General features: G+C 37.5%; 2 protein-coding genes across 2 annotated transcripts; one reads left to right on the top strand and one right to left on the bottom strand.

The window, feature by feature from the left end:
- The first annotated feature begins 2444 nt into the window (after positions 1-2444).
- LOC122652043 lies at positions 2445-8451 on the top strand. The gene is made up of 2 exons (XM_043845682.1): positions 2445-3066; positions 7890-8451. The coding sequence occupies exons 1-2, from the start codon at positions 2633-2635 to the stop codon at positions 8107-8109; spliced, it is 654 nt and encodes a 217-aa protein (XP_043701617.1). The 5' UTR covers positions 2445-2632; the 3' UTR covers positions 8110-8451.
- Positions 8452-15066: 6615 nt separating this feature from the next.
- Positions 15067-17073, bottom strand: LOC122649604 (putative pentatricopeptide repeat-containing protein At4g17915). The gene has a single exon (XM_043842817.1). The coding sequence runs from the start codon at positions 16648-16650 to the stop codon at positions 15277-15279; it is 1374 nt and encodes a 457-aa protein (XP_043698752.1). The 5' UTR covers positions 16651-17073; the 3' UTR covers positions 15067-15276.
- Positions 17074-18583: the final 1510 nt, after the last annotated feature.

Raw genomic sequence — 18583 nt, 5'->3', positions numbered from 1 at the left:
TATGCTACCGTAAACAACTTTCTCATAATTATCATATATTGGAACTCCCAAATCAACTTTAATGTGATGATTCCTTACTTTATCTTTTTTAGTTTTGTCGCATATCCATCTCATCATCTTCATCTCAGCTACGTTGAGTTTATTTATATAATAATTCTTAACTGTCCAACATTCGGTCACATACATCATATTCAATCGTATGCCTATCAAATAAAATTTTCTTTTAAGATATAAAGGAATATGTCAATCACACAACATTTCGGACGCACCTCTTCACTTTATATGTCCTATTTTAATTCTAACATCATGTTCTATATCACTTTCTTTATTTATGATTAAGCCTAGATACCTAAAAAAAAGACTTTAAAAAAAACACTTTGCACAATTTCCCTCTCTTTCATCACCTCATTATATGTGTTAGTATAATTAAAATTACATACCATATATTCCATTTTTCGTTCTACCCCACCATGAATGAAGTAAAAAATTAAAAAAAAATTTAAGTACATAAATCTTCTCAAGATAAATTTAAAAAAATCTTCTATACTTTATTATAAAAATATTAAGAACCTAAAAATTTCTAAACCTTTTAAGTTAACTAAAAGACAAAATAGAAATGAAAATAAAGAAAAATAGTATATCGTGTCGAACAAGCTGAGCTAAACAATTGAGCGGATCGTTACAGGTTCAACCCTAAATGGAACCTGTCTAAGTGTTCTATTCCCTTGGTTCCAACCTTACAAATTATAATTGTCACTTTGCAAGTAATGTTAACGCCTAACCACCCTCACTAGTCACTACCCCCACACCCCACCCCCTCCCCCGGGCAAAAAAAAAAAAAACAAAACGAAAAAGTCAGGCATACTCTCCACTCCCCTCTTTTAGGAAAATAAAAAGTCGATTATAGAAGAGCCCCCAGGCTGGCTCAGGATCTTAAATATTACATTCCATAATATTTTTTTTCTTTGGCATCATGTCGTAATAGGACGGAAAGGGCCTCTGGGTTCTCGTATGAGAATTATTCTTGCACGGGCTTGAGCTGGAGGATGGAATCCAAGAGTGAGACCCACCTCTTTTGAATACCATCTGTGGCCATACGAGAAACTGGGCTGCACTCCATTACCCTACATTGAAGAAGCCGGCCAAGAAAAACCCAAAAAAGAATGCTCTTTGGTTGTGTAAGTTACACGGCTCTTGCATCTAGACACAAAGCTGCACAAAATGTCCGCTGCACTCCTATGGAAAGACGAAAATTCCTTGGAAGACGCAATAGTTATTTGACATAGCCTTGTGTCTTCGTGCAAAAGCTGCGCGCACAACCCTTAGATTGAAGGATATTTCATCAGACGGCTTTGATTTTGGACAATTAATTTATGCATTCCAGGATCGTATCCAGGGAGCCCAGTGCCTAGGGTGCTGTCAGGGGGTATCCAACGGCTGAATTGTACCGCATACATCTCGACAAGCACTTAGGGATGTATACCGTGTACGACACAACCCAACGGCTGGCAGCACTTGGAGACGAGCTAAATGCGGGAGTGTACACATTCGTGTACACATTCTGTACACATTCGGTAGTGGGCATGAACAGTACAAAAAGTGTAGAATTCTCTTTTACATTGGTAGAGACAAAAGAGTAGGACCCACAGCTCTTCCTCGACCAGGGACGTGGCATCTGGGAGCTTATCCTAAACAATTGAAGGAATTTTGTAAAGGACATTTTAACCCCTTATCCTACAAATCATCGTAGAGTTGATTTCGTAGAATATGAATAAATACAGGGGTATTTGACAGCCAAAAAAATAATATCCAGAATAAACTACCAAAATGTAATAGAGAATTCATTAGAAAAACTTTCTTTTTTTGTCTGTGTGCCATGGCGGTTATCCGATTGATACGCCAGGCGATATCTTTCTTCCTTAGATGATCATGAAAAGAACTCAAAGCCAACTGACGACGATTCCTCGTAATTCTTTTCTTCATTCTTCAAATCGAAACGATCCCAATCTTGTCTCTTTTAATCATTAATCTATTATTCGAACTCTTCTTTTAATTTAATATTTTAGGTTCAGTTCTTCTTCTTCTTCACCTAATCTGATAATGGCGGAGAAGACACTAGGGGCAAGGTACAAGCTTCGAGGTCAACAGAACTGACCTTTCTGTAGCAGTCGAGCCTGGATAGAAGAAACCTTTACAAATCTCTATTGATAATGTAGTATATACGAAAAGTCCGAAGAAGAAGTAGAATCTTTATTGTGATTTAAGCAGACCTTTCGTTCGTGGAAACTGGAATCGAAGAAATCAAATGGCGTAATGATCTTTGGTTTGGCTAATTCCTTAAAAGGCAAAGATTGGATTTTCGTTCTTGTTTGTTTTTCTTCTATTGGGGACTAGACTAGACTTCGAAGACTTGATTTTTGATACACAATTGAAATAAGAAATTGTATAGGAGTGGGTTATTGGGGTGATATCAATTCCTCTGATCGTAGTATTGTTAGTTATTGATGTTAATGGGAACGACTTTGCGACTAGAATTCTAGTGCTAGAGCAGAGTATATGAGAAAAAGAAAAACTAATTTCCTCATTCTGAGTATAAAGACTCGTGTTTGGGAGTTGGTGCTGTGAGGAAGTAATGGATGAAGTATCGAATCATCCAATTCACGATGAGCAAGCAACCAGTGAGAATTCATCGAATCCGGGTGGTACGGCTGCATCTGAGACTGTAGTTGTGGTAAGATCTGAAGAAGCTGCTCGTGTTAGTGCAGAAGATGGAGATTCAAAATCCGAGGTCAATGTATTGGAAACTAGTAAGGTGTTTGCGGAAGAACAGAAGGCGAGCGTTTCTGAACCAGATAGACATTCTTGTGCCATTGATATTAAATGCAGTGGTGGAACATTGAGCAGTGAAAATTGGGATAGCGAGAAGATTTGTAGGATCTGTCATTTAAGTTCCGATCAGTCATCTGATATGTCAGATCTTATTCAACTTGGTTGTGGCTGTAAAGACGAACTCGGCTTTTCACACCGTCACTGTGCTGAGACCTGGTTTAGGTTAAAAGGCAACAGGTATTATTTTCTTTTCTAATTTCTAATACCGACTCTCTGGCCACCTTGTTTTAAGATCTGGTGGATTTCGTGGATTCCTGACTTTTTTACACCTACTTCATGTTGATTTACTCTGGCATGATTTTTTGAGAGGACAATTTGTGCTTTTTATCCCGACTTGATGTTATGGTTCATCATAAATTGCCTCTTACCATTTGATTGTGAAAATTTGCTATTGGTTACATACTGCAGGATTCATTTAATATCTGCTCTGGACAATTACAGGAGACGAACTCATTATCTACCACTTTCATGGTTAAATGAAACAAAATACTGTCATCTCAAACTAAAATGTTTATCATCAATTCATCATACCCAAAAAAATAAAAGTTGATCATCAAGTCCTGATTACTGAATTATTTCTTTTTTCATGTTGAAGTTTCTCATCTGTATCGGAATAGGTGAAGAGCTGTTTAATATACTCGTCACAGTTCACCACTATTAGTTGGTGTGAGGCTTAGTTGAGTTGTGTACTTTTGCAAATTTTTTTTTAAAAAAAATCAGCTGAAGAACTACTTAGCCTCTATGCACAAACACACTAGAGGCACAAGACATAGTGAAGACAATTTGTAATTAGAATTTGATCTATGCTAATGCTTACAATGTTACTGTGTTGAGACAAAGAATGTTTCAACATGCACCATTTTGTGAAACATTGGCCATTTTCAAATAGTGATGTAAAATAAAATAAAATAGAATAAAAAAGAACTGAATGTCATTTGATGAGGGATTCTGGATCAAGTTTTTAAACAGTTTTTAGTGTTATTTCATTGTTTGGAGCTCTAACTTATTTCCACTTGTCAACGTCCTCTTTCCTTAGTAGGAAGCATGTATTGACATTTCATACAAGTGTTAAACATTGCATGTCAAATAATATTACTGCTTTCAGTGAGAAAATCCATAGCATATAAATGTATTCCTAAATTAAATGAGAAATTAGGTAACATGCAGTTAAACGAACAAAAACCTTTGCCAATGCTTGTTTCTACTGTGCATAAGTATAATATAGGATGGGATGTAAATTTCTTCAATTACATGATCCCAAGAAATCCCCTAGGTGGAAATGGGTCAGCCTACACCTATCACTCTAACCTTGGTGTTTGAAATCTCTCTCTCTCTCACACACCCACACCCACACCCACACACACATGCACACGTAGAATGTGTCTTGTAGTTATTCAATTTGAATGATTAACAATTTTTAAATTAAGAATTGTCCTTCACAAAATCAACTGCTGAGTGCAATTAATGTAACCAATCCCAGTAGTTGAGTATGAGTCCAGAAGGTGAAACCAAAAAAATACACTCTACAAGCCTGTACAAAGATGTTACTACTGCAGGCTATCACGTAAGAGAAGTACTGTCTGTTGGTCCTGCTTCTGATCAGAAACTATAAAAGATAATTGGATTTTACTATTTTTAATTGCCTAAAGAGAAGCTGTTTCTTTAAATGATGGGACACTCAAGTATTTGGGGCATCTAATGGAGGAATTTTTTTTGAAAAAAAGGCTGATGCAATATTTTTTTTGACTTGTTGATGACTATCAGCTAAAAATTTTACAGCAACAGTCATGGGTTTAAGGGGGTGTCATGCAGAGGTTGAAACAGAACTCCAATGCCTGGCATGAATGGTGTGGTATAGGTACATTCAATGATTTAATTATGCATCAGTATGAAATGAAAAAGGTACACTTGATTTGTAGGATTTAGATGATGAAGTGTGAATCCTTTTCAATGTATTATCATTATGATAGCTAGCCTTAAAGATTAGATGGAATGATGGGCAAAATTTGTCTTTATCAAACTTTGGTTACTTGTTAAAAATGGTTTCAGTGTAGAACATTAGAAATATGGTTGCCCAATAAAATGTATATTATGGAGTACAAACTGTGGTGTGATAAAAATTCCAGTCATGCAACTTTATGTTTTTTCTACCTAGGCTACATATGCTGCAATGTAACTATCAGTTTTAGAGGAAGGTGTCTATCTGGACCTAAAATCGATTTATGATATAGAGAGCTTACGGTGTAGGTAATTGATTTGGACCTCCAATTGCATATGAATATCATCTATGCAAGTTCATTTTTCTTTGCCTAGGCATTGTTAACTTAAATAAACTGGCATCTGGGGAACAGAAACTTTATGTGGAATGGTGCTTCTTGTAAATATTTAAGACATATTCATCATATCTGACGCCAGTCCTAGAAACTGGAATGTTGACCAGGCCAATTTGTTTCTGGTTAAATAGACAGAAAAGGAGTTTAGCCATGTGGAGTGGTGTTGAGAATTTAAAGACTTGACATTTGAATGTTGACCAGGCCAATTTGTTGGAATGCTGATCTGGCCAATTTGTTTCTGGAATGTTGACCAGGCGCATTTGTTTTTTTCTCAAAACTGGAATGTTGACCAGACCAATTTGTTTCTGGGTAAACATTTGTAAGGTTGACTGGTTGATAATCACTTTGAAAGTTGATTTTTATGTGTTTGGTAAATAAAGCTAGTTTTCTAGATCTCAAAACCTGGTCCAAGTTGTGCATGTGATCAGTGTGTCAATCTCTCTGGTATTTGACCTTGGTTGGTGCAAAATTGTCATTGTGTGTCCTGACTTGGAAGAAATTGCTTTCATTTTTCATATCTCAGTTACTAAAATGATACGTTTCTTGGCCCTCTGGCTGTCTTGGGAGGAACGAATGGAACATCATATTTTCATGGTGTGTGTAGAAAATATAAACGTTTTAGCCTTTTTATTGCTAAAACACAGGCTTTAGCATTTCTATTGCTAAGACTTTACACTCTCTTTACATATTTAGCCAACTTTTTTTTTTTTGGGGCCGCCGGGGGGGGGGGGGGAGAGGTGGGTGTGAATTTTGTGTCAATTAGTTGTTTGACTTGCTTCTAGTGCAATCAAAGTAGTGTGGTTGTAAAATTGTGGAGCCAAGATGCTATGGTCTTAGAGATAGATGTCGCAGTTAAACTTGTGTCGCCAAGGCATTGGGTTGAAGGTGAATATTTGACCACAAATCTCCTTCCATTTTATTGTATGAGTCCAGTGTTTTGCACTTCCTATTTCCCTAATAAACTTTTCAGCTGCAGACAGTGTATTTACACTTGGTCCTTTTTTCTTTTTTTTTTTGTTGGGGGGGGGGGGGGGGGGTTTGGATCATGGAGGTGCTGAAGGAGTTATTTTGAGGATTTTATAGTGTTACTCAAAAAATGTTTCAATTCCCCAATCCCCCTTATATGTGTAGGATGCTTATGTTGAATAATACAATGAAAGCAAAATGTACCATTGGGGGAGAAATGTCTTTTTTTTTGGATGGTATAATGTAATTATTGTTGATCTGGTTGTATTTAATCTCTTGAATAGGTTCTTAATTAAAGGCAAAAACTAAAAACTTTCAGAGTGTTGACAGAGAAAGGTGTTCCTCTATTTTCTTGTATGTATTATGAACTTAATATTCAAATTTCATGGCTGAATATTTGCACTTCATCAACAATTGTACTTAGGTTCACAGAGCTAAAGAAGTATTTGGATGATTTCCAAAGTAATGAATATAAAATAAATTCTTTGAAGAGAATTAATGTGATTATTGACAACTTTAAGCCCCCTCCCTGTCTGCTGCTGACAAATCTGCCTGTGTTTTCTCCAGCTGAGGCCCTCTAATGATATTTTTAGTATTGTCCTTCTCTCTCAACACTTATTAGAGACAGTATGAACATACATACCCAGTTAAATGTCTTACAATATAGTAGACTTATTGCCAATACCAACTTATTCCACCTCAGGAGGTAGTATCGGCCTTGTCTTCACTTTATTGATTGCAGTACGAAATTATTGCCACTCTGGTACACTTTGATCAGGTATTTAGTTACAAAGTGTCAAAAATTCAGTAAAATCAAACACCACTACACTGAACTGCCTTAAACTTGAAGTACGTTCTTTGTCTGCAGTCATACTTCGATATCAGGTTTCATTTTCTATGGACGTGTTTTACTGACTGCATCTCTGGGCCACAGTTTTGAGCTTATAGAGATCTTCAGTTTAACCATGCTATTTTGTGTGGAAGCTAGTGGAGTAGGGTTTGTGTTACCAACTCCAAGTATAGTAGAGTAGGTAATGCTGATGATGATTTTGTTATAGATATAAGCATTCCTATGCAAGAGTGTACTGTTATCAGTAAACATGGACAAAACATATAATTGCTTGAATTGGTTAGTATGATCTCTTAATAAGAAGCTGACCAAGTGTTGAAGCTATGTTGTAGCAGAGGATAAATTGATAATGTCAATTTCCATTCATAGAAGTTTGACTTTTCCAAGAGATATAATTTGCCCCTTCTGCTGTAGCCATCACAACTAGTTCTTTGGTGAATATTTAAGTACTTAACGTAGGCTGACTGCAAGAGAAGAAAAACCGTCCATGTACCATCCCCTCATTAAGTTCAAGTATCTTTGTCTGACTGCAAGGAGTAGAACAACTGTCCATATATTGGCCCTTAAATAAGTTCAATGTATATTTGTCTCTTTATTAAAATGTCAAATTAGTGGAACCGTTTATCATTTAACTTAGTAAATCTGTTATTATTACATAACAACGGCATTAGGTTTTAACTTTTTAGGAGCATGCTTACAAGCTTCATGCTTATTGAGTAAGTTTTACAAACAAAAGTGGTTTCTCAGTGTTGCCCGACCAATCAATTAATTTTTCTGCATTTAATTTCTGTGGTAACAAAAATGTAAATATAGAGCACCTATGAATATGTCCTTGTTTCTGATTTATGCAGATGTTGCGAAATTTGTGGTGAGACTGCCAAAAATATCACAGGCGTTGGCAACAACAGAGCCATGGAAGAATGGACCGGAAGGAGATCTGTTGCAAGCACTACCAGCCAATCAAGAAGGGGTGGAGGATGCTGGCAAGGACAGCCATTTTGCAACTTCCTGATGGCATGCTTGGTAATAGCTTTTATGCTTCCATGGTTTTTCCGTGTAAATTTGTTTTGACAGGGATATGATCCGGAGATGTAAGTTGTTCATCAAACATAATTCTGCATTCTCCTATGTGGCTATCAGTACTGTGTTTTACGGCTGGATGTTATGGTGTGAATTTATCCAGTCAATACATCTTAGTGCTTTGATTTTTATGACTTGGCATGAAAATTGAGCCTTTGAGTACATCCATCCATATTCCCAAGCCTTAAGAGTTGGAAGGTATGGATTCTTAGATTCAGTACCAACAGAAGATGAGGCATTTAGTCAATCAACCATTCAAACAGGAAGTACTGCAGTGTGATTATTGCAAGGTTGCAACGAGGTTCCTCGGCCATGTTGTCAAATAATTGTTAGAGCAGACATGCAAATTGGTTAGACAACGATAACCCTTCTTTTTTTAATTCTTTTGGGACAACTTTTCTGTCGGTCAGTATTTGTTATAAGATCTCTCCTTGTAAATGTGAAATTGTTGGATGTTTCATAAAAACTCTTTAAAAAAGTATGCATTATGTTTTGTCTTTTAGTGCATTTCTTTTGTACCCCACATGTGCTTTCTCTTGTTTTGGGAGTATAGTCCCACATTGCTTAACACTCTCATGAATGTATCTCTTTCCTCTCCATATGAAAACACATCTCTACCCTCTTATTTTGAGGAAGAGAGAGATTGACACATGGTAGTGCTGGCGTAGGCCACACTTCAGACAGAAAACTACTATCCTTTCGAAAATTAGCTGCTGTAGCAACTTAGTTCGCTGAAGTCTCACTTGATTCAGTCAGGGGGAAAAAACGGCTTGGAAAATCAACTTCTGTACGGAAAACTTGTTTTGTATTTTTTGTTTACTTCCCCCACCCTCCAAGAAATTGTATTTTGGCATAATTGAATGAGGAAAAGAATGCAACCTAGTTACTCTATTCAAAATTGTGGAGATTAAGGGTGTGTTTGGTATGCATTCTCAGAATAGATTCTGGTCTAGGATGCATTCTCAAGCAAGAAAATAGGGAAGAATCAAATTTCAGAATGCATTTTAGACCCAGAATCTATTCAAAGCGCATACCGAACACAGCCTAAATTAGTTGGGCCTAGAAGGACGATCACAAAGCCAATCAGAGCTGGTTGTGATATGGCTCAAAGCTTCAGTCAAAGGCCTGGGATTCTTAGGAACTGGAATGGCAGTGATTCTCTCTTTCCTCTCAGCTGGACTGATAGAATCAATGGCCTTAAGTTTCCATTGACAATAACCTCCGCCACAGCTATGGAAATGGAAAGTTTCAATTAAGGTCGTGCCGCAGGGGGGCGGGGGAGCATTGCAAGGAGTCCGCACAAGGCACACATGAACCCTTTCTACATTAAGGGCATTACTCCGGTTCATGTTGCTAGAAGACATGCCAGCAAGTCAACAATTTCACCTGCACTCTCCAGAAAAACTTGATCCCTACTTCCCAACACTGTTGCCACCATCAGCTATTTGAAACTTCACTTGTAGGGGGAGAAATTATGCTTGCCATAGAACATGTCATAAATAAAAAAATAAAAAAATAAAAATCTATATGATTAAATATAATGAAAATAAGATAAAATCCCCAATAACAGAAAAATGGTCATATAAATAACCACTAATAGTGACAACTATTTTCCAAATTTAATTGTTTTAACTTGTCTGTGATATTGCTTTAACTCCTTTTAGTAAGAAAGGAATCACAAGTTAAAGAAGACTTTTTCTTCATTCCAACTGTCCGAAATGGAGGAAATTTTTTTTTTTTTTTTTTCCTTTTGATAAATAGATGTAGAAAGTGGGGGAGTTAAATGATCATCAGATTAGGTAGAAATTTGACTTGCTCCAATCAACTCAAATCTAGGTCATTCACATAACATAGATACGTCATTTCTTTACTCCTAGCTCATAATTTACATCTCCAAGACATCATCATATTATCGACGTTAATGTGCAGCCAAGAGGTTAGCTCATAAAAACAACTCAGATGATCTTTTAATGAACCCAAGGAGCTACAAGTTTTAACCTGACCCAAAAAGCTCCAACAAGGAGCATCTCTCTGCATTTACAGACCACTTCCACTGATCTCCGTGGTTCATTGCCCCCATCTATGTGAGATAAATACCTACAGTCTGGAACACGCTAATCTGTATAGTCTGAAACATGATATTAGTTGCAAGACCCAGGATATACAGAAAACAACATATATTCCAGGAAATATATTAGTCGAAGACATAATGCAGTAACATCTGTTGTAGGAAGCTTACATAGACCACAGACACTCAAAAAACTTGAATATAGTATCATATATTAGAATACATGTGTCAATTGACAATTTTCCAAAGCTGATGGAAACAGATTACATGAAAGTGGTCAAGCAGCAAATAGCAGTAGTCAATTGCATGCTTCTTTTTTTCTTTTTTTTTTGCCGGGGGGGGGGGGGGTGTTAGAGATGCCTGACTAAAATCTAGAATTTATCCTTTTCAAGTTTAGCAAGGTGCAACTAAAAGCACCAACATCTTAACCAACCCCCCAAACACCCCGCCCCAAAAAAAAAAAAAAGAACCACCAACAAGCCGTTACTTTCAAGACATGCTCACAACTGATCAACTGAAGCAGCTACACCACTGAGTAATTAACGAGATGACTTCAAAAGCAAAGAGAAGAGGAAGGTTTTTCTATTGACTTTTCACTCCATCATGCAATATCAGCTCAAGAATGCTCAACTGGGTTTTGATCTACTCGGACAATTCCTTCATAATATAAGGAAATTTGGAATTGTTGCTCAAAACCTGCCAATTAACATTTTCCTGTCCTTATCAGATAAAATGAATCTATATGTGTAACTTCTAAAGAACATATTACTCCAGAACCATTGACCGTGCACTGAAGCATTGGAGGCCACAGTTACCCATGAATCAAATAGAATGGAATTCCGCCAACAGAGAAGGGGACAGGGGTTAAGGGATTGAATCTTACAATTTATATTTTAATATTTTACATATATAATTTTACATAGTTGACTAAATAATTCAAATGCAGTCAAACCGGCCACTACGACACCAGGAACAGTACAGCCTGTGCCAACTCCAAGATCCTCCAATAAAATTATCTGCATAAAATATTTATTGTAAAGCATTAGTGGCATGACAGACTTTTTTAGTGAAGGAATTAAAAGTGTGGCATACATAATCCAGGATAGACAGCAGGAAAATTGAATAACTGAACCAACATATTCCAATTCATACAAGATCTCTGCAGTGTACCCAGTCAACCAATATATAATAACTCAAATCGAATAAAGAGAAAATCAACAGAAGAAAACAAATGGCTTGGAGAAAAATATTCTATTAAAATGCAGAGATAGACTTCTACGCTTGGCATTTTTCTTCATCATTTTAGTGATTGGTATATGAACTGATTCTAATTAGGTTAGTAAGCAATCATAACTGTCTCTCGTCCAAATCGAATATTATGACTTATACATGCTTTTTTCCGCAGGAAATGTGAGCCATTTTCCACAAATTTAGTAGTACAAAATTTGTTGGATTTTAACATTTATTATGTCATAAAACTGAAAATTACTTTTTTTTTAGCAAAACAACGAAAGCCAAAAATCTCAAGCAATCCACCCCTCCCTTTGGGTAGCAGCAGAAATTTATTGGAGTTAAAAAAAAAGCAAAATACAGTGGAAGCACTCTGCCATGATAAGAAACACAGACTATAGAAAGGAACAGGAATGAAAATGAAAAAACCCACCTACCATCAATGAGGGAGATGAAATGGCAAAACCTCACTTCACACAAAAAATATCAACAACAAATCTCATGTAATGTTGCTGAATTATGTTAAATTTCTACAAAATATGGTAGGAAAATGGAACCAGGGTCAGGGGGTAAATCAACTACCTCGAACATTTTAGTTTTTTTTTTTTTGGGTAGGCAATGCCCTCAAACAATGAAAACTAGAAATGAAAAACTCTTTAGGAGCCACAAACATATCCAATGTAAATGACAAGAATTTTGGAAACCGGACCAGCTAGATGAACCAAAATTGTCATAGAAAACAGGATCTAGGAGACTAGGAATTAACCAAACTGAATTGAAAGAATATTATAACGCCCCATCAGTTAGTGTGACAGTATACATGGATCTTACTATTAGCTGCACTTTCTCTGGGTCAGTACCTGGCTTGTTTTCCAAGACTATGGAAATGAAATACTAGATAAGTAAAAGAAGATGAGAAACCAAAAAGAAAAACTCTTGTCATTTTCTCTTCATCATAGTGATTGGTAAATGAACTAATTCTGATTAGGTTAGCAAGCAATCATAAGATAACTCCCTCGTCCCCTTCATTTATCTAAAGTTATGTATTTAGTTGAATATTAGGACTTTACATGTTTTTTTTCCTAAAATTTTGTTGGATTCTATCTAACATTTGTCATATCATAAATTATATAACTGAAAATTACATTTTTATATCAAAACAAAGGAAGCCAAAAATCTCAACCAATCCCCCCCCCTCCCTTTGGATAGCCAACAACAGCGGAAATTTATTAAAGAAAGAAAAGAGCAAAATACGGTGGAAGCACCCTGCCATGATAAGAAACACAGGCTAAAGAAAGGAACAGAAATGAAAAAGCCTCCTACCACCAACAAGGGAGATGAAATGGCAAAACCTCCCTTCGCACCAAAAATGGCAACAACAAATCTCATGCCCTCAATTTTTTATTTTTTTGGACATTGTCCTCAAACATTGAAAACTAGAAAGAGCAAACTCTTTAGGAGCCACAAACATGTCCAATGTAAATGGCAAGAGTTTTGGAAACTGGAACAGCTAGACGAACAAAATTGTGATAGAAAAAGGATCTAGGAATGAACCAGACTGAATTGCATGAATATTATAAGGCCCCATTAGTTAGGGTGGCAGGCTACATGGATCTTACTATTAACTGCACTTTCTCTGGGTCATTTTCTAACTTGTTTTCCAAGACTATGGAAATGAAATACTAGATAAGTAACTAAAAAGAAGAAGATTAGAAACCAAAAAGAAAAAACTCTAATACTCATGGTAATTCATTACAATGGTGGACATTGATCCTTCCAAAACCAAATAATACCATTTGGGGGGGGGGGGGGGGGAGCGATTAGGTAGTGGAATTCTTATTTTCATCAACATTGTAACAGGTGCACGCAATCACAGTTTAAAGATCATTCAAACATCAAAATGTGTAGAACAGAATTGGAGACTTAGATGGCACAGGTAAAACAAAGAGCACAGGATTCTAGTCAAAGTGAAAACCATGCCAATACATGTCAACAATGACAATCAAAGTACAATTGTAAGTACTAAAAGGGTGGAGAAAAAGGGGGAAGGTGCCAAATTTTATACATTTCCTTTTTTGTTATATTTTGTTGGTTCGATCAACTTGTATTCATTAAGAAGCTCCTACACTCCTCTCCCTTCTTGCATACCAGCTGGCAGGGGAAACTCCTCTCTTCTCATGTGCTCAATGTTATTCTTTTTTTACCATCAAGCTTTAGTATGTACTTTTCAGCTGAAACATTTCAATTCTGTAAAATTCTGATGGATTTAAATAACATTTCAATTTTGATGTACCATCCTTTGATTTTGTTTCTTCCCTCCCCCGTTGTTTTGATGTATCCTCCTTTTTTGTTAGTTGTTTCTCCCCCCCCCACCCCCCACCCCCATGTCTTTTTTGTATCCTCCCTTTGATGGTTATTTTTCGTTTGCCCTTGGATAGCCTGTTTGCCTTTTGTGTGTGTGTGTGTTTTTCCTTTTTAATATATTATCCATTCACCCAAAAAAGAAAGTAACATGTTTTTCATAGAAACTACTAAGCCCATGATGATCATTTTGTGATATAGTCTTCTGGCAATTGCTATTTATCCTGACTTTTTCTTCACATTATTTTCACCTGACACAAGGTTCTTTATCTGTAAAGTTTATTACACAACATCTTTGGAACTGCAGCCTCATTTAAGCTCCTTATTTTACACACAAAAATCTCTGAACCTTATCTATCAAAACATTGGGAGAGGGGAAGCAAAAAACATCTTTAGTTGTTAGAACAAGATATTGAATCTATAAAAATAACATTTATGAATTTATAAAAGATTTCACAATTTCACCCCTTTTTTTGCAGGCTATGATCCTAGAGCTTCTGATAACTTCATGGTGGAAACTCTAGACTATATATCTTCGGCCACTCTCTCTATTGGATAGTTCAAGTGATAAAATAATTTAAAAGTACATATATTGTTGCTTCTGTTCACTGCCGCCTGGAATATCAATGGACATCAACAATATTACCGTGATATCTTAAAAGAAATTGACATGAAACATCTGAATTTACCAAATATGCCTGTATTTCAGGTTACTGACTTCTAGACCTAGATGAAAGCTTCACTATATCCTCCATCAGTCCTCTCAATCATCAAAGTTAAGATTCTTTAATATTTGGCACTCACCCAAAAAATAAACAAATCAAAAGAAGCCAGCCAAAAATCGTTTTCTCTTACACTTATGGTCTTCGTCCTGTATTTGTTCTACCTTTTGTCTGTTAGTTTCCAAGGCCTTTTGTCTGTTAGAAAGGATATCTTGCCCCATGATTATTGAACAAAAATAAATGTGCAAGAAAACATTAAAATAATATTTACAACAAAATATATAAAATAAAACTTACATTTCTCATACATTGGCGTCAGGTCAAAGCAAATATCAACCAAAGGCTTAGATTGATATTCACACAAATTTGGCATGATACGAAGCAAGATCTTGTAGGCAAGTCCAGGGTGGTCTCAGACAACACCAAACAACCACCAGAAACCTGTAAAAAATAAGAATAGAGGGTCTAAGTATAAATATTGCCATACAACTGGAGACATCAATGTCAAAGGATCAGAATATTACATTTCATCTCGGTGAAGTTTTTGAAGAGCATTATGTGTCCTCTCTGGTTCCATGTCAATTAAGCTCACTCGTCCATATATCAATCAGATATCACAAATCAACTGTTGTTAATGCAGAAGATGAGTATAAGCCTTTTTCAGATGAGATCAATTTTATGAGAAACTGCAGCATAGCTTTCATGTAGCAAGGGCAGAGTCCTTCGGTCGAATATATCATTCTGTCCCCAATCTCCCTGAACCAATGACTATTCATCTCAGCATGCTAGAGCCCTAGCCATCCAGAATTTTGAACGGAGCTTCCTTGCTTCTTGTTTAAGTCCTGAAGAACGAAGCCCGCAAAGAACAGCCCGTCGGTCTGCAGGAAGTACTTTCATTCCTTCTCTTAGGCAGGACAGGATGAGCTTGGATGCTTCATGAAACCTTCTTACTTTGCAAAGACCATGTACCATGGAAGAGTATGCAAAAGAATCTTTCAGCTCCATCTTTTCAAAGACCTTCATTGCATAATCCACCTGACCTGCCTCACATAACCCATGAATCAAGCAGTTGTAAGCCACTGAGTCTGATTGGAAACCCCTCATCTTCATATGCTTCAAGTGCTGCCGAGCCTTATCAATGTCACCTGCCTTGCATAATCCATTAACCAAGATTGTGTGGGTATACTCATCACTTTCCATCCCACCTTTCTCTATCTCATTCAACAACTGAAATGCAGTTTCTAAATTACCTTCTTTGCAATGCAGATTAATCAGAGTGTTGTAGGAAACTATATCAAACCCGGAGCCATTCCTCACCATCTCCCACATGCAATCATTAGCCTCTTTCATCATGCCTCTCTTAGTCAATGCACTGATTACAGTGCAATATGCGAAGGCATCAAAGGTATACCCTCTACTCCTCATCTCTGAATATATCTCAAACCCCTGTTCAAATTTTCCAGATCTAAAGCAACATTTCATGACAGTAGTATAAGTTATGGCATTAGGGATGTGACCTGATTCTCCAAGCTCCTTGAGAATTCTTCTCGCTTGCCCCAACCGACCTGATTTGCAAAGTCCATCAATGAGTATATTAAATGTTACTAGATGAGGGAGAAACCCATGGTGCTGTAAGTTCCTGAACAACCTGAGGGCATTAGTGGTATATCCTGCCTTGCAGAGGCCGTTAATCATGGTGTTAAATGTAGTTGAAGAAGGGGATAGATTAGCCAAAATAATATCCCGGAAAATTTTGTTAGCTTCCTCTGGCCGTCCAGATTTAAAGAAGCAATGCATCAAAGTATTGTAACTCCACACGTCAGGAGCGATACCTCTATGGAGCATTTCTTCGAACAGATCAAGAGCTCGTGATAGTTGTCGATGTCTACTGGCACCAGCGATCAAGGAATTGTAAGTAACAACATCTGGGCTTATGCCGGCTTCTCTCATTTTATGGATAACCCTGTATCCTGCATCAACCCCATCAAATCGGCAATAGGCCGCAATCAATGTGTTGTAAGTTACAACATCTGGGAGATAACCCAGTCGTAACCCATCAACCATAACTGTTTCAGCTTTCTCTAATTGCTGGGCTTTGCAAAGCGAAGCCACGCATATATTCAATAAACGAATCGACAATCTAGAGATCATTCTTTGTAGAATAGCACAATAGAATGCCAAGTATGAATCATAATCTAGAATTACATGACATAGATTGGAACATTCAATGTCAAACGCATTGAACAAACAAATATTCTTTCTCCGGATATACACAGACCACCAATAGAGCTATGCAAATCCAATCATCCAGGGTGATTATATGCCATAACCAAGTTTGCCCACCAAACGCACAAGGTTTAAACAAATCCAACCCAAAAGTTACGGTAAATCTTATCAAAGACATGGCTGGGCAGCATGGAGGAAGTGAGAAACGAAGTCACCGAACCTGCAAGCTGAGACACTGACGCAGTACCTGATTACAGATCAGAAGATTCTGAGTTACTAACGACCTAAATTCATCTCAATCTCTCCGCCCAACTGTACAAGTCAGGATGAAGACTTTGTTACAACCTTCCCGATACTACAACGGGTCCAATCGGGATGAAGAGCAGCGCTTACGAGACAATAACGAAACTCCTGCAATCGTCAGATGCGCACGGGCGAGGATCGGATTCGGCTCTCTCCAACGCAGAGGTACGTTGGAAATCTTCTAGCGCCGCAAAGGATGTCGACACGTGGATGGGTTGCCGATCGAACGGCACCCCGAGCTGGGAATGATGCACATCGCATGTGCATCGCATGGTCCATCATATGTGCATGTCCATGCAATATAAACCTATGGGAAAAAAGTCGCAGCACGACCGATAATGCTTCGAATTCCATCATTAAATTCTTCAATACAGGTACATTTCCCCTCTCCATCAATCTGACCTATATTGCAGTTATACCTAAGGTATACCACCTTTCCTCGGTCTCGGAATTCAGACTCATTAGTCTCTGTAACTTTATTTATAAGATTATATCGCAGATTCTAGTGCGGCGTCTGCGTCCTCTTCTCAATAAGATCATATCATTTAGTCAGAATGAGTTTATTAAAGGCAGACACATCCAAGACAATGTTTTGATTTGTCATGAACTCTTGCATAAAATCAAGAACACACGGCGAGGCAATAGGGGCTATTATTCTCTCAAGATTGTTATGAATAAGGCCTACGACAGAGTTGAATGGCAGTTTCTGGGGAGCACGCTCTCGAATCATGGTTTTGATCGATCATGGATTCAAAGAGTGATGTTTTGTGTGGAGAATACCCAATTGGGCATTCTACTCAATGGATCCCCCCTGCCGTACATCAAACCTTCCAGAGGGTTGAGACAAGGGGACCCTTTATCTTCTTACCTTTTTGTTCTATGTGCGGAGGTTCTATCAACAAAGTTGGCCATAGAGATGCAAGGAAGAAGAATTCAGGGTTTGCAAATCAAACGAGGTGGGGAAAGAATTTCTCATATGGCCTTCGCGGACGATCTCATTTTCTTCGGGGAAGCATCCATGACTGAAGCAAGAGTATTGAATAGTGTATTAGATACATATTGCAAGACTTCAAGACAACAGATCAACCTTAGTAAGTCTACAGCCCAGTTCAGTCCTAATGTTCCATCAACCACGAAGCGCCAACTTAGGGAGTACTTTCAGATCATTCCGACTGCCTCACTTGATAAATACCTGGGCATACCATACACCAATGGCAAGTTAACTAAGCAACAATGTGAGAATTTGCTATCCAGGGTAACTACCAAACTGCAGCATTGGAAGACACAATTCCTCAGTCCTGCAGGCAAGACCATCTTGATCCAAGCATCTCTTTCTGCAATGCCCCAATATGTCATGTCTTGCTTTAAAACTTTCGGTTGCAGTACAGAAGTCTTTGGATACGGTTAGTCGTAGCTTCTACTGGTCTAATGGGAGCTCTACTTCTGTTCCTACCATCTCTTGGACCACAATTTATCAACCCAAAAGAAGAGGGGGATTAAATATTAAGCTTTCTGCCCCGATGAACCTGGCTCTCCTAGCTAAGAAGGGTTGGGA

Source organism: Telopea speciosissima, chromosome 2 (assembly GCF_018873765.1).
Source record: "Telopea speciosissima isolate NSW1024214 ecotype Mountain lineage chromosome 2, Tspe_v1, whole genome shotgun sequence".
In the NCBI taxonomy this organism is placed as follows: Eukaryota; Viridiplantae; Streptophyta; class Magnoliopsida; order Proteales; family Proteaceae; genus Telopea; species Telopea speciosissima.
Note: the sequence above shows the minus strand (reverse complement) of the source record. Positions and strands in the feature narration are given on the sequence as shown.